At 44.7% G+C, this 17,464-nt stretch overlaps 1 protein-coding gene across 1 annotated transcript; it reads left to right on the top strand.

Annotated features, from left to right (window-relative positions):
* Positions 1–617: 617 nt before the first annotated feature.
* Positions 618–16,314, top strand: LOC130131678 (vascular endothelial growth factor C-like). The gene is made up of 8 exons (XM_056301459.1): positions 618–719; positions 4,530–4,797; positions 6,036–6,226; positions 7,684–7,814; positions 9,232–9,335; positions 9,602–9,736; positions 10,680–10,881; positions 14,013–16,314. The coding sequence occupies exons 1-8, from the start codon at positions 618–620 to the stop codon at positions 14,122–14,124; spliced, it is 1,245 nt and encodes a 414-aa protein (XP_056157434.1). The 3' UTR covers positions 14,125–16,314.
* The last annotated feature ends 1,150 nt before the right edge of the window (positions 16,315–17,464 follow it).

The raw sequence follows: 17,464 nt of genomic DNA on the forward strand, positions 1-17,464 counted from the left end.
AGAAGCGATATCTCTACGAGATCTCTGCACGGAGCAATGCGACGAGAGGCGAGAGAGAGCGAGAGAGAGCGAGAGAGAGCGTGCCTCTCTCTGAAGACAAATGACGTCTTTTCACTCGGCTGATTAATGACGCGTTTCCCCCGCTGCGGTGGTCATTTCGTTTTGTTTCGTCAACTTTTTTTTTATAGCCTCTTTCTGACCAAAGGTAACACAGACTTTGGTGGGCTCTGTACCTAAAGTCACGAACAGGTCACCAGAGGGAAGGAGGGAAGGGGTTAGAGAGAGGGAGCGAGACGGCGAACAGAAAAAGACGAATCCCCTCATCATGTTGTATTCGCTGAACTCGCCTCTCTCACACGACGACCTGCGCGCGAAGAGCACGTTTGTACCTGGATAAGGAAGGAGGACGGGACCGATACACCTGGAATGAGAGAGGACACCGGCTGATTCCCAGAGCTCAGCACTGCACCTCCGCCTCCCCTCCTCTCCCCCCTCCCCCATCTTACTCTCACCTACACACACCCCCTTCCTTTCCTCTCCCCCCGGTCTGGCCTCTCCTGTTTTCACCTCCTCTCCGTTCATCTCCTCTCATCTCCCCCATCTCTCCTCCCCCCACTATGTGGATGCTAGTTGTGCTCCTATGGGTTGTAAATAACACTAATTTGCTCCTCGGACAAGACTACACAGACTACTACCAAACTGGGGACACGGGCACAGAGGTAAGGCTTTATTCTGCTCCACACGCTGAAAGGACCAAAAGTAAGGCGCGCTTGCATGCGAGTGGTTTTGACTCGATGAGGATCAACAGCACGTGTTCCGTCGTTTTTTTTTTTGCAAAATGTTACAAAACGTTTGTGCATTTTCACACAAAAAAAACCCCCAAAACGTTTTGAGTAAAAGCTGGTCTCCTGTTTTGACATGAAGGTGACGGCATCACATTGTTCTTAACGGGTTTATTTAGTGTAGTTTTTTTGTTTTTTTTTGTCACTCAGCATTCATTTTAAATCGCCCCTAATGGGTCAGGATGCGCCTCCTCTCGTCTTCAGCTGTGATGGACGGGTGAAATGTAGCTCGGGCTAAACGCAAGCCAGCTTTCACGCTAAACGCCGTTTCAGTAGCGCGCCGGAAACAGCGGGGAGATCAGAGACTGACGTCACTTTCTTCCATGTAACCGCGGGCTCCGTTTGCGTCATGACCGGCCATACAGTTAGCTGCAACAAAGTTAAAGTTGTGTGTGTGTGGGGGGGGGGGGGCTTATATAGTCGTGCAATCGAGTAGATGAGGAGACATAGTTGGATACATTAATGCAAATGACTTCAAGAATAAAAAAAAGAAAGAAGCAGTTTGATGTCAGAGTCTGTGGCCCAAACCATCTCTGCGGTATCTCTTGTTACTGCACAGTAGTGATGGTGTTTGCAGGCCGCTCCATGGTGGAGTAATGACATATCTGGAAACAAGCTCGGGGCCTGTAAAATGTGTGGTGTCCTGTAAGAGTTGTAGGAACGCTGATCTGAGAATGATAAGGGTGTCATGAAGAGCTTCGCTTCTTGTCACATGTCCTGACCACTAACACGAAACCAGATCTTTTTTTTTTTTTTACTTTAAATGGTGGGTTGGAAACAAGGGTGGCCAGGCATCACCCACTAGATCTGCCCTTGCATAAATCTAAAACGAGTATAAAACTAGTTGACCTGTGCTTGGTGCCATTTGTTGGGTTGAAGTTCAATGTGGCCTCAGAGTGTAAGCCGCGCTTCCATGTTAAGTGGAATGAATGAGTGAATATATCTATTCACTCGTTCAGTTATTTATCAATGACATCCACATTTTGTACTCCACTCCCATTGTCGGTTTGCTAAAACGTGTTTGTCTTTGAAGTGGATAGGAAGATAATAAAATGATTAAGTATGAGCGCATGAAAATGTATGAACAAGTAGACAAGAGGAAGAGGAGAAAAAGTGCAGAAGGAAAGATGGAAGGTATTGATTAAACAATTACATTTCGATGTGTCTACCTCATCTGCTAAGTGTGCGTGTGCACTTGCCTCTGATAACTTCGGACACATGCTGTTTATGTTGTACTCAGAATATGTGACACATGAATGTGTGTGTGTTTGTGTGTGCAAGCTTGCGTGTGTGCACATGGGAGCAGTGTGTGAAGATGCAGAACCACCCTTAAGAACAACTGAATGCTTATAGGCTTGTGTGTATAAGCAATTGGTCAGTCATGACCTCATGGTCCCACAGCGATGACCTCATGTCATGTGATCTCCTGGTTGCACGCAGATGGAGAGACAGACAGGCAGACAGTGGGAGAGAGAAAGTAAGACACAGACAGGCCTTGAAAGAACAACAGGAGATGGGGGGGGGGTGTTGAAAGGTGAATGAAAGAAAGAATCCCTCAGTTTTCAGAGGATAGAAGAGAGGAGATGAGAGCGACGTGAGAGACGGAGAAGGTGAAGAGGGATAAGCAGACCGCGGACACGAGGAAAGTGCAGAGAGAGTCTGGGGAAAGAAAGATGGAGTGAGTGAGACAGAAGGAAGGAGAGAAAGAGATCTTGTACAGATCTGGCCATGGTATGCCAGCTCTGCCAGTCTTGTCTTTATCAGCTCGGAAACTAAAATAACAAATCTAATTTCCCGGAGGAAGATTTAGCTTGAGACATTATCCAAACTGTTGGAAAAGAAAAAAGAAACCCTAACTCAGTGTAGTCAACCACAGGCAATAGCGGGCCGTTTCGCTCACAGAAAAAAAATAATTGTTTTTTTTGGGGGGGATAAGAAACCAGGCCCCTCTTCTTCAAAAAGTGAATGTCAACTATGCAGCAAAAATGCCAGTCGGTTTTGTCGATTCAGGCAAGCTAAACACAACATTACATCTAAAAGTAATCAAGTATTCATGTGATACTTCATTAGTTACATACACATGCGTGCACACACAAACACACACACACACACACACACACAGAATAGCATTGATCAAGTCAATCAACCTGAACAATCACTGGTTCCTTAAAATGAAAATGAAAAAGAGGAGGTGGCCCGCCTGGTCAGCTCAAACATACACATAAGCGAAGACCCCGCTCACACCCGAAATTGGCAGCGCGAGATTCCTTTGCGTGTCCTTGCACAGAATAAAATAGGACGACGTGAAACTGGTAAAATGATAGCTTCCTCCATTTTGAACTCTCCGGTACGGCCGCCCTGTCAGAGTCAAAACAATTTTCCTACTAGTCGACGGCATGAGTTCACGTGTCAACGTTTTCTAAAGTTGGACTCCACACGAAGGTATCGTGCGGATTCGCTTTTCTACCAGACGCAAATTCGCTGATCATGGTGGATCCCCTTCAAATAAACGGATTTCGGTGCCACATATTGGGCGGCACGATGGCTCAGTGGTTAGTGTTGTCGCCTTACAGCAAGACGGTCCTGGATTTGAACCCCGGGGTTGTCCAACCTTGGGGGGGGTCGTCCCAGGTCATCGTCTGTGTGGAGTTTGCATGTTTTCCCCATGTCTGCGGTGGGTTTTCTCCGGGCGCTCCGGTTTCCCCCACCATCAAAAGAGACATGCACGTTAGGGTTAATACTCCTGTCTGTGCCCATGACCCAAGCATGGCAAGACGAACTGGAGCTGGTCCCCGGGCGCTGCATGGCAGCTGCCCACTGCTCCTAGCTGCACAGCTAGGATGGGTTAAATGCAGAGAAAAAATGTCCCCCACGGGGATCAATAAAGTAGTTTAAAAAAAGTATTGCCACCATAGATGCTGGTGTTACCAGTACCTCAGTCTGCCTCCCTGCAGTTAATGTTCTGCTGTCGCTTGACCTTGCTGGTGGAATTCAGGCTTATCTAAAGGGCAAGGCTCCCCCTCCACTCACCCGAGAGTCAAAATCCAGTCCTTTAACATTTGTTGAGACTTCACAACCAGGGACAAAAATATAAATGCATGTTTTGTTCTAGACTGGATGTATTGATTAAAACGGGTGGAGACAGGGAGAGAGAGTAAAGGATGGAAGAGACTCAGAAAGACAGAGAAGCTTAAATTTGCACTTGTATGCCAACTGTGTGTGTGTGTGTGTGTGTGTGTGTGTGTGTGTGTGTGTGTGTGCGTGCGTGTGTGTGCACGTGTGAGAGAGGAGAGGACACACTAATCTGCAGTAGCCACAACAGTAACATGTTACAACACATTGGTAGCTTTTGGTATTCCATACTTATCAAGGCAGAACACCGAAAACTTGCGCTAGAGGTTATTTAACCGAACAGGAGTGGCACCATTTCACCATCTGTTCAGAATTGAAACACAAACAACAATTTATCTCTTAACGGCAACACCCACATACTTACATCGGGTCTGAAATGGTGGTCATACCGAGAAAATCAATATCTGAATTTTTAACAAAATTCTACTTCATCGATTGATTTCACTGAAAGCGGCTCTCTTTGTACAAGTATTCTTAACGCTGAAAGCTATGATTAGATGATGTCAAAATTAATTTTGTGCTTGTTCAACTTGAATCTACTCTCCCGTCACGCAGGCTCCAGTACTGTCAGACGGCCGACTGAGTTTAGAGACGGCGACCAGTGTGGACCAGCTGTTAGAACTACTCTACCCAGAATACAGTTTACTTCAGCACTGCGTGAGGAAGAGGTCACGGCCCGCTTCTTTCCCTTCCGCTGCCGTCACCACCACCTCCTCTTCCTCCTCCTCCCTCGCCCAGTCATTCTATCACCCTGGCGATGAAGGAGATCTCTGGGGCAGGCCAAGGCTGGGGGCTCTCTACAAGGCCGACGGAGCGTTTGAAGGTGAAAAAAAAAATGAAAGCGAGTGAAGTTACATGAAAAGGGCCAGGGGCAAAAGCATCGTGTTAAAAATGAATGAGCAATAAAAAGAGTAAAAGGCGTAAAAGCAGCAAAGCAAAGAAATTAAGTTTATCTGGTAAGAACGGCAGGGAATGAGGAGACATGGGGTTGTTATTCAAAACTGGAGCAACCTATGATGGTTTTTTGGCATAGTGGTCTGGCAGTACAACTTTATTCCTAAACCTCTCCTGCACTGTAATCCTTTCAACACACACACACACAGACACACACACACACACTCTCTCACTCACTCACTTCCCTTTCCCCTAACTACGGTTTTTGTTTCTATGATGGGCTGCCATCAACCCAAAACCTCAACTTCCTCAACCTCAGCTATATTTCCCAGACTATAAGTCGCTGTTTTTTTTTACTCGTCTGGCTGGTCCTGCAACTTGTATTCCAAAGTGACTTATACAACGCAATTTTGTCGGAGGAATATGCTGCATTGCAACTAAGGCCACTAGATGGCACTGTTTAATCTTGTGACAATTTAAAATACTGTGCCGCCATATAAATGCGACTTATACACCAAAGCGATTTACATGTTTGTTTGTTTTTACCTCGCAACAACGCATTTTTTGCTGAGTGTGACTTATACTTCAATGCAACTTGTAGTCCAGGAGATATGGTAGCTGCCCAATTCAACTTGTACATGGAAATAAATGCAAAATACTTCATGTCTTGTTGTCAGGGTGCAGCGTTGTAGTACTCGAGGCCCTAATAATTTGGCATAAGATATTGATAGCTATATTAATACCATAACATTATTCAGTTTCGTGCAAGGGGCAGGCACGTGTGTTCCACCTACATGCGGATTCACGTGCATACCCTCATGCAAATCCTGTTGGAACTCGACTCAGACTCAACCTTGATGACTCGGACTCAGGTTATGGGGACTTGACTCGGACTCTTCTTTGGGGACTCGGACACCGTGGACTCGAGATTCGACTCGGACTTGAGGTTTAGTGTCTCGACTACAACACTCAGGTTGCAAACATTACTCTTCCACCTGATCAAATGCTTTGTATAAGTGGCGGGGCAGCAAGGTAAACAAACAGAAAGTGGTTCTCGAGACCATCTGTGGTGTGTGTGCTTTTAAAACACGACTTGTTTTACTTCGCGAGCGCTATGTTCGCGCCACTGAAACTCCGGAGTGTGTTCTTGTCTGTGCGTTTCCGCAGTCATCCTAGATGAGGTCCAGCGAACCATGTGTCGGCCAAGAGAAGTGTGCGTCGAGGTCTCCAAAGAATACCCAGAATCCACCAATCAGTTATACCTGCCTCGCTGCGTGTCACTACATCGGTGCGGTGGATGCTGCAACAACGAAGCCCTGTATTGCACCAATACAAGTCACACACTCGTCAGCAAGACAGTAAGTGACACACCGGGTGACCGACAATCCTGCAAAAACAGTGCGTTTGATTCGTTATATTGGCTGCTCTGATTGCAGCAGACCAGGGGTTGTTTAAATTCCTTACACATCATCTAAACCTTCACGAGGTTTGTTTTGGTTGCCTACACTTCACCGTAACCTTAAGCAAAGCTGTTTTGCGCACTAAGACTTACTTGTTATGTCATACATGGTTAAACAATGTGCATCATATATTTATTTATACCCCAGAGGTGGTCCCTAAGTGGTTCCTTTTATAGAGTGTAGGTTTAAAATGACATATTTTACTGCAGTTTTGTGTAATTTATTTTCTGTGTCTCTGTTATCATTGTATTTGTTGGCCTTGCTCCTATGTAAACGTTATCAATCCATGATTGACATTTTCCTCATTTTCTTAATGGTTTCCTTTTTGGATCTTATTTATTGTTTGCCAAGTAATTTAAGATGACATTTTGGGAGGTACTAAATAAAAGATGCATATGAAGTAAAAAAAAAAAAAAACTTAAACCCCAGCCCGAGCCACTATTGGATCTTAACCTGCCTAAAGATACTGCAAAGAGGAGCCAACCTATTCAGTTATGCAACATGAAGATCCTGTGATATAATCAACATATTTAACTTGGAGGACTATTTGGCTGCTTCTGGACATCATGTCCATGCAGACACACACACACACACACACACACACACACACACACACACACAACACAACACACTCTAACACTTGCACAATCTTGCAACTCCTTACGCAACATTTTAGATTTTGGGCATTTAGCCACGACTTCCATCCAGAGGGACTTGCAGGGATTTGAAGAGGCTTTGATCGACAACATAAAAAGCAACGATTAGTGAGGAGCACGAGGGTCAGAGCAGCAGCGGCCTGACAATACACGTACTGTATAAACAGACATTAAAGATATGGAGGAGAAATGACACAAAGGCCCTTTTCTGTAACGGCTAGCAAGACGGGCCTCTTCAGAGGAAACCCAGTGCAGTGAGGAAGAGGGGGGCAGTAAACTGGGAAAGAGGAACACAAATGTCTGAAAGCGTTTTCATGCTCAAGTTATGGAGCGAGTCTGTCGTCATCGCTGGAATGGGAGGCGCCGTTTTGTTGTTGCTGAGCAAACAGTTTACAAAATACATATTTTAAAAGCCATCAGGAGTTTTTCCTTGCATGCATTGGCACTCTTACCCCAGAAATCCCTACTTTACATACTGAACTGCAACTTGTGCCTTGTTAAAAACACACAGCTCAGTAGCGTAGTACACATACGGTGATCTTAACTATGGAAAACTTGAGTCATGTTTAGATTTAAGATCTTTGGGAAACACCGTGCTTGCTGCCATAATTGTGCTTACACATCAATGTGTATTTCAGCTGCATACAGCGCACACACACACACACATTTTGCTAACCTTAAAATGTCTGTCTCTGTCAGCTGGTGGAATTGTCTCCGCCCAAGGTGGATCGCACTTTTGTCACAGTAACCTTCGTCAACCACACCTCCTGTGAGTGCCAGTCCAAACGGCCGCTCCACTCCATCATAAGACGGGCCGCAACAGAACACCTGTGAGTGGAAGAGCAAATCTTAACTAAGTCAGGGGTTTCTCAGATTTCGTGTCAGTTTCAACTGTGTCAAGACTAAATTATAAAGGTCATGTACATAGGTGTACCGCAGGGATAGGCAACATGGTCCAGAAAGGTCCGGTGTGGGTGCTGGTCTTTGTTCCAACCAAGCAGTTACACACCTGATTCTATAAGTCAGCCAATGGTCTTTGCTAAGGACCTGGATTTGTAGACTCAGGTGTGCAACTCCTTGGTTGGAACAAAGACCTGCACCCACACTGGACCTTTCTGGACCATGTTGCCTATCCCTGGTGCCAGATAAAAATATGTACGCAACATGCAACAATTTCAAAGATTTTACTGAGCTACAGTCCAAACAAGGAAATCAGTCAATTTGTGGATTTCACATAATTGGGGACATAAATATGCATCTGTTGGTGACAGAAACCTTAGAAATAAAAAGGGGGCATTTGGGTGGCATAGCGGTCTATTCCGTTGCCTACCACAGGGATCACCGGTTCAAATCCCCATGTTACCTCTGGCTTGGTCGGCGTCCCTACAGACACAACTGGCCGTGTCTGTGGGTGGGAAGCCGGATGTGGGTATGTATCCTGGTCGCTGCCCTAGCACCTCCTCTGGTCGGTCGGGGTGCCTGTTCGGGGGGGAGGGGAACTGGGGGGGATAGCGTGATCCTCCCACGCGCTACGTCCCTCGGGTGAAACTCCTCACTGTCAGGTGAAAAGAAGCGGCTAGCGACTCCACATGTATCGGAGGAGACGTGGTAGTCTGCAGCCCTCCTTGAATCGGCAGAGAGGGTGGAGCAGCAACTGGGATGACTCAGAAGAGTGGGGTAATTGGCTGGATACAACTGTGGAGAAAAAGGGGGGGAAATAAATAAATGAAAAGGGTCGGGTCGTGGATCCGTCAGTGTGACCATTGTTTGCTTCATGCAGCATGACACATCTCCGGGTTGCTGTTTGTGATTGTGGCCTGTGAAATATTGTCCTCATCCTTTTCAATGTCTGTGGACTGGTCTGTTGTCCCCGGCACAAAGGCACACCCGTATAATGATGCTGCTGTTTAATCAGCATCTTGATATGCTACACCTGTTGGGTGGATGGCTCGTCTATGCAAAGGCGGAGTGCTCACTGGGGTGTAAACAAATTTGTGCACAACATTTGAGAGAAATACAGCTTTTTGCATGTGTGAAAAAAAATCTGGGGTGTTTTACTTCAACTCTTGAAAAACCAGACCCAAAACCTAAATGTGTTAATGCACACATTCATGTAACTGACTGTTAATAAACACATAGGAGCATTTCATTGGTGTGTTCATATACATTTATATGTGTGTGCATCTCATTGTGTGCATGAATTGTGCATATATGTGTGTGTGTGTGTGTGTGTGTGTGTGTATATAGATGTTCCCCTCCCCAGGTTCCCTGTTCGCCGGGGCAATTATGGGATGCAGTCAGCTGTCAGTGTGTCCCTGCCGACAGCAGCAAGTACTCTGCAAGAGAGTTGGGTGAGTATGACTGTGTGTGTGTGTGTGTGTCTGTTCCTCTTCAGTCATCACCTTATTGGGCAGAGCTCTTGACACAATCATGATAATGTGTTGCTTGGGAGACACATCAGTCCCGTTTCTCCTTTTACGACCGCATTTCATTTGCATGGACCAACACCCTATGACTTGACTCATACTGGAATCTGTTACAGGACTGGCAACCATCAAATGTAAAAAAAATTGACAGAAGAAATTAAATTTTTCCTCTTTTTTTCCCCCCATTCCAGAGGTGTTGGACTCGGGACTGCTGGCTCTTTGTGGGCCTAACAGGATCTTGGAGGAGTCTACCTGTGATTGTGTCTGTCGCAACGGGCTGACCGAAGCCAGCTGCGATCCGGGCTGGAGACTAGATCAAAACACCTGTGAGGCTTGTTTAGATTATTCAAAATATTTCCCCACATTACATTTAGTATTCAGAAAAGGACGTAAATTCAAAGGCAGGAATCTTACTTCAGTTAAATCAAACATATGGCTCAACCCGATGCATGGTGCATGATCATGCATGTTATGTTACCATGTTACAAAGCTTCAGAATGTCAGGAGAAGTCAATGAAAGAATAAGTTTTGTATTAAGGGTTTCTGGGTAGCATAGCGGTCTATTCCGTTGCCTACCAACACGGGGCTCGCCGGATCGAATCCCCGTGTTACTTCCGGCTTGGTCGGGCGTCTCTACAGACACAGCCGTGTCTGCGGGCGGGAAGCTGGATGTGGGTATGTGTCCTGGTTGCTGCACTAGCGCCTCCTCTGGTCGGTCAGGGTGCCTGTTCAGGGGGGAGGGGGAACTGGGGGGAATAGCGTGATCCTCCTATGCGCTACGTCCCCCTGGTGAAACCCCTCACTGTCAGGTGAAAAGAAGCGGCTGGCGACTCCACATGTATCAGAGGAGGCATGTGGTAGTCTGCAGCCCTCCCCGGATCAGCAGAGGAGGTGGAGCAGTGACCAGGAGGACTCAGAAGGGTGGGGTAATTGGCCGGATACAATTGGGGAGAAAAGGGGGGGGGGTCCAAAAAAAGGTTTTGTATTAAGGAGAGAAAATGAGAGAAAATTTGGCTGACAAATACACTTAGAAATAGGTATGAGGTATTTGGAGGTAGCGGAGGCCTATAGTACCTCTAATACTGTCTAACTTTCCAACCCATTTGGGGAATATGTGTAGTCCCATGGGAGAGACTTTACGACTCGCTGGGTATGACAAAAGTTACTTCAGCAGAAATATTCCAACTTATTGTAACCTCAAAGACTTAAATTCATCCCTTTTTTACCTTCTCCCCCTTTTTCAATGGATTGCGTCCCATCCTCTTCCAGGTGAATGCCAGTGTGAGGGTCAGGGCCAAGGGAGGTCGTGTCCTCATGGCCAGCGGTGGGACGAGCAGCTCTGCGGGTGTGTGTGTGAGGCGGACTGTCCCGGTAACCAGCCCCTCAACCCCAACACCTGCCAGTGTCAATGCAGAGAGAGTCCACAGTCCTGTCTGCTGCAAGGCAAGAAATTCAACCCCAACACCTGCAGGTAAGAAACAGGAAAGAGACAGAGCACTGAGCTGTGTGGTATTCGTTGGAAAAGGGAAAGAGATCAGGTTTGAGCAGTTTTACATGCTTTGAACGAACTAGTTTGTTCAAGTCATCGTCGTCCAGAGTCATTCATACCTTATCGAAACGGCTGATATCAAAGGCGGGGCAAGAGGCTGTCCGTAATAGAGACGGGTGGGATTGTAAACAGGAAGTCTTCATAATCTCGAGACAGAAACGGTCGAACGAATGCGGATCAAGGCGAACACTCTCAAGAGGGTTTCTCCTTGAAGCTGTTCATGGTGAGTGTTGAGAAGTCAACACGGTGGCAAGTAGCAGTTTTACAGAGAGTTACCAAAATGAAATTTGCCGGCCACTTGAAACCCCAGCCATTTCCTCGCCTGGGCACACCGGGCCAATCTCTGCGGAAAGTGGCCGTAGTCTCCAGAATGGTTGGTTTGGAAAGTTTCAAAACTGTTGGGAGGCAGACCCCCCTCTGATCTGAACATCTGAACCAAGCTTTCCCACGTTATCAGAAGAGCACTTTGTTGAAGCATGGAGCAGTCCTCAGTCCCCCCCGAGTTAGATATCGTCTCCCCTTGCCGAAGGGTTCTTGAGAAATCCACTGAAACCAGGATACCTGGGCACACCTTAAGTGAAGTGTGAGGAGATAGATGACTGTGGTAAACTGTGGGCAGTTTTTCAAGGTCGACGTTCCAGGATAATGACAAAAAGTAATTCCCACATCAGATTCCACCTTAAGAAATTAGATAGGATGTGGATGATGTGGTGGGTAGAACATTTTTAATGGGCATATCATACCTTCCCACCCTTGAAAAATGAGCTCTTCGCTTTATTCCACCTTTCTTTCCTCCTTTCTGTCTTGTCGTGACCTTTTATGGACATCAAGTGTCTTAAATATCCTGTTCTCAGCTATGTGTGCGAGTGCTTGTTTGTGCTATATGTATGTGCATGTTTGTTTTTAAGTGTCATGTTCCCAGAACCAGCATGCAAAAGCTCAACCTCCCTCTGACCCTAAACCAGAGCCCTAGGAGAGAGAGAGAGAGAGAGAGAGAGAGAGAGAGAGAGAGAGAGAGAGAGAGAGAGACAGAGAGAGAGAGACAGAGAGAGAGAGACAGAGAGAGAGAGACAGAGACAGAGAAAGAGAAAGAGAACAAGAGAGAGCTTAGTGAACTTGCTAAGCAAAGACAGACAGGCAGACAAACAGATAAACAGGCTGACGAGCACAAATAAATAGATATATAGACGAATTTTGGAGAGAGAGAGAGAGCGAGAGAATACAAAGGAAGACAGGCAGGCTGCCTGCCACAGCCTGCGGGACTCACAACCACTATAAGATCCCCAAAATTATATGCTATTTAGTAATTGTATTAAACTGTACAACATTTATTGCACTGTACTGTATGGCAATCAAAAAAAAATTGACTGCTTCAGTAGGCAAAAATATGGGACCTGCTTATGTGGTGACACCTAGGTATTTAATATGTGATGTAATGTGAATTTAATGTGTTTTTAATATGTGATGTAATTTCTGAATCTTCTGCAAACTGCTTTAGCAACAACATATTTTTTGTTTATACCAATAAAGCTATTTGAGAGAGAGACAGAGACAGAGAGAGACAGACAGACAGAAGAGACAGAGAGAGTGAGAGAGAGACAGAGCAGTGGCACTGCATGACAGGAAAGTAAACCATAGTGGACTACATTTAAATGACCTTACATACCAGAGGTTCTCCAACCATTTCAGACACGGAGAGGCTCAGTGGAGTGCCCTGCTCTCTCCCTCTGAGCTCCAGCCTTATCAAAACATAGTAATACACTTGTGATCACTTAATAGACCCAAGGTTTCCATTTGTGACCCAGTAACCCTATCTTTGATTAGAGGATAAGCGCTTCAGTCTGCAACAGTTTTGCTAGCATCCTAACAGCCAACGGGTTTAATTCGACCGAGGACACAAACGCACAAGTAAAGCCAATCCAAGTGAAATTCTAGCCAAAGGGACTTCGCTAAACACGCTGAATGCCATAATGCTCCTTATTGGCGCTACTTCCGAGATTTCTGGACGGGGATCCGAACTGAGTAAATTTAGCCTCTTTTCTTGAGACCCGGCCTAATAAAAACACAGCTCCAAAAACACAGAGAAGCGCCTGGGAGTTGTTTTTGGCCGAGCTCCTCTAGATAGATGGCTCCGGGAAGAGGCAGTGTGAAAGGGTATTATTGTAGCATGAGGGCAACAAGGCTAATGCTGTCTTCTCTGCTCTTTCTTTTCCATCCTTCCATTCAACTTTTTGTCCTTTTTTTTTTTTTTTTTTTAGTTTGATTCAACATCTGGTCACAGGAGGTGGTATACACACACACACACACACACACACACACACACACACACACTGAAAAGCACAAGTGCATCGACACACTAGGGCAAACACGAATATACACAACAGTCAGAAGTGCGTACACAAACCAAAACGCACACACGCTCAGATGTGCAAGTACGTTGATATACATAAGCACACACACGTACACGCACGCACACACACACACACACACACACAGTACACCTGCTGTGATTCTGAAAAGGGAGATGTTTCCCAGAAATGGATGAATTCCATCCACTCCCACGGGAGAAATTCCCCCTCTCCCTCTATCTATCTGTCTCTCTCTCGCTCGCTCTCTTTCTGTTATACACGCACGCCTAAAGTTTGGATTATGTTTTAGCCATGCAGATGTAGAGATATGAATGATCAAGTGTATTCATGCCAAACAAAAATAACCTCACTTTTGCACAATCCTCTTTTTCTCCCTGCCTGTCTCTCTTTCTGCCTCTCACTCCGTCTATCTCACCATCTCTCCCCTGATGGGCTCTCCTTCTTATCCCTTCTCCCCCTGCCTCTCTGCCATTCTCATCCCTTGTTCTTATCCCTCCCTCTCTATCCTTTCCTCCTATCCCTCTGTCTGCCTCTTTCACTCTCTCTATGTCTCACTCTCCTCTCTTCCCCCATTCTTTCTTTTACCTACCCCCTTCCCCCTTTTCCCTCGGCCTTTCTCCTCACATCCCTGTTTCCGTCAATTAAAACTGCCATGTCTCTCTTTCTTTCTCTCTCTCTCTGCAGTTGTTACAGGTTACCTTGCAGGAACCCTGTGCGATTGTGTCAGGCCGAATTCTACTACAGCCAGCAGGTCTGCCAGTGCATTCCCAAATACATGAGGCCTAAATGGAATTAACCAGTCACAGGAGGAAGGAGGCTTTGAACTGAATTTCACTGGACTGCAGATGGCAAACTGTGGCCATCACAGCATCCACAATGTGGTGCTTCTGTTCAAGCACAGAAAATGTTTGGCACAGTTGCACAAAGTGCGTCAGCTAGTCTCAAGAAGGCAGGAAAAGTCTTAACTATCGGCAAAGTTTTAATGGACCGCAAGCATAAAAAAGGGGGTTACAATAACAATGGTGGTGTTCTGGCTGTCTTCTACTGCTAAAGCAAGAAACCTCTGGACCCAACTGCCCAATCGTGGGAAAGCAGGACAGTGCTTTGTAAAACCAAAAAAGACCAATGTCGTCACAAATGAGGAAGGGCAGAAGTAAACTCCGACATTACTGCAGAACTTAAACTGCAGCTATCACAATGCTATGATGATCAAATGGATACTGGGGGATTGGGCAGAATGGCCATATTACAGGACGGGAATAGGGCAGGAGAGAAACCAAAATCAAATTATGCAACATTACCATGGAGCAACCTTGGCTAAAAGGAGGAAGTGATGGATGGCATTTCAGTCTCTGGGACAAGTTGGAGTCCAGCCAGTCTGCACCTCTCAAGTGGGTAGACCAAGATCTTAACAGAGAGAGAAAACTACACTGGTTATTTACATAGGCTGAACTGTAAAAGCCTTACCAAGCACGATCACAGCAGGGCACCATTCAAAAGCATGAGGACTGCATAGGATGGACCAATGGCAGACTTGCTCCTTGTCGTTTCCAGTGTCCGTCCCAACTATAATGTCATTGAAAAACGTCTCAAACCTCCGGGGCCACCACTTGTTCTTCACTGGGGAACCATGAAATAATTATTTATGTGAATAGAATAGAGATTAGACAATGCAGTATCAGCCTGCTGTTAACTGTCTCAACTTTTTGTTCAGCATTTTGTGCTAACATGGTTTAAAAAAAAAGAATGTGTTATAAAGATGTTTTTAAATACTGCCCTTTTGAGCAGTGTTGGCTGAACATACAAAATACACTTTATATAATGTTGGGCCAGTGAGAAAAATTAAATTACACTTTATAATAACGACATTAACTGAGTTGCTTATAAATGTCTTATAATTCCCACTTAGTAACACTAGGTGGCAGCACCTCTGCCTGTTAATTTTGGTGTCACCCAGGTTTCAGTCCTAGGTCCCCGGCTATTTTTACTCCACACAATCTTCCACGGGTGATATTATCTGTACATATTTAAAAAAATTTCAAACATATTTAAAATTTTATAATGTCAAAGATGCAATCATATGTAATTGTAAGATACTTTACAGTGAAGTATTTGACAAAATCTTTGAATTTCTTTTTTAATCCAAAATTGATGTATAGCATTTTGGGATGAAGCGCTTCACCTGTTCTTGTAAGTCCACTTTTTAGAATAAAAATGAAATAGAAAAAAGTGGATGTGTAGTGTCTCCCTGTGTAGCTTGCCGTTCAGTTTTTTTTTCTTCTTGTTCCTGTCTATATTATCTTCGTAGTACACTTATTTTTGTGTTAAGGACTGAACAGAAATCTGACTGTATAATTTATTGGGGGAATAAGGATGATTCTTGCTACTGAATCATTAACTTTTTAAGATACTGTTATTAGCTTTTTTTGTCATTTCCCCTTGTAGTTTTTTTTCTTCACTGTGATGGTGCGGTACTGCTAACTGGGAAAAACAGCTTCCAAAGAAAATGTGTTTTCTAATATTTTATGACAGCATTAGGTTGAATGTTGATTTACTGGTATTGATATTTTAAGTGTCATATTATTATGGCGCATTCTTTAAAAGTATTTTGGGACAGCGTTACCTTGTCGCAAAATTAAAAACAGCTATCTGGAGTATCAAATGCAGTGGTCAAAGTATCGAACACGATATTTTAAATGCATTAAAGCATGTCTGCTTTCCTCAACATAATAATGACCGGATTTTACATCAGCCCCCCCCGTGAAAATCTTCCTTTCAAAGGTGTAACTGTGTGTTACCAGACAGCTAAGAAAGCATGACAAAGGTGTTGCTAAGATGTTCAGACCACATCTCAAAATGACAAAGAGGAATCCATTGAAAACAAGCTTTCAACACACCCACACACCTGTGGATAAACAAGACTCTTCTCGCTTTCTCTCGCCATCTGTATCTGACACAGTATACAATGAGTTCATGTGAAAAATAAAGACCGTCTTTCTGTCTGCTTGCATGTCTTACATACTACCTGACTATCATATACACATCATACAGTACGTGCAAATATATATATATATATATATATATATATATATATATATATATAGTGAGTCATATTCATATTAACCACATAAACATTTATTCATACTCAAAGTGTTTTTAGTAAACACTAACTCAGACATTTTTGACTCGACTAACTTAAATAAAATTCCTGCCATGACCCAAGGCTGTTCGTTCAACATCTACAAACTCTGCCAAACCAAGAAACCAGAGAACCGTGGGTTACATCAAGGGTGTCAACAGAGATTTTTTTTTTTTTGTGTGGTTGCTTTAGTAATGAAAGAATCTTTTTATGGTTCAAATGAGTTTTACTGCCTAGGATCACTCAATGGTTTGAACAAGGCTAAGCGTGCACGTTCTGATATATCATCCAGGCTTGGGCACAGATGCTTGCGTTAACACAAATGCTGCTCTTTTTGACATAGCTCTTCAGTTTGCTTTTGGTTGTATGGTTTAGGACATTCTTTCATTCTCTGTATACACTTAATCCAATTCAAGGGGCACCTGAGGGTCGGGGCCTATCCCAACAGGTAATGGACAAAATAGACCACCCCATCCCCCGCTAAGTCATGACAAGGCATCCCATTCATCCCTGGGACAGATTTAGTCTCCTATTCACCCGACATGCATGTCTTTTGGGACTGTGGATGGCACTCAGAGCATCTGGACTCAACCCACACAAACAGGAGGAGAGCATGCAAACTCTACACACAACTCAGAAACCGTCTAGCCACGAGACAACAGTGCCAAGCAAAACCTTATTTAAGACATTTTCCTTATTATCAACTATCAACATACCTTTGCTGAACTGTTGCTGTCATAGTGACCATTAACTAGATTCACATTGGCCATGTGTTCTAATCACAGAGGATTGGGGAATAGTTGCACCAAACAGATGCTGGTGAAGAGGATGACACATTTACAGGCCAGTGGCCACTCTTTCCAAGGATGAGGATGTGCACATCCTTGATACAATTACGTCAGCATTGGCCTTGCAAGGTTCAGGGCTGATTTAAAACAGTAGATTGCATATTGGGCCATTTTCACCCTATGAAATGCCAATTTTTATAAATTTCATG

This window comes from Lampris incognitus, chromosome 21 (assembly GCF_029633865.1).
Source record: "Lampris incognitus isolate fLamInc1 chromosome 21, fLamInc1.hap2, whole genome shotgun sequence".
In the NCBI taxonomy this organism is placed as follows: domain Eukaryota; kingdom Metazoa; phylum Chordata; class Actinopteri; order Lampriformes; family Lampridae; genus Lampris; species Lampris incognitus.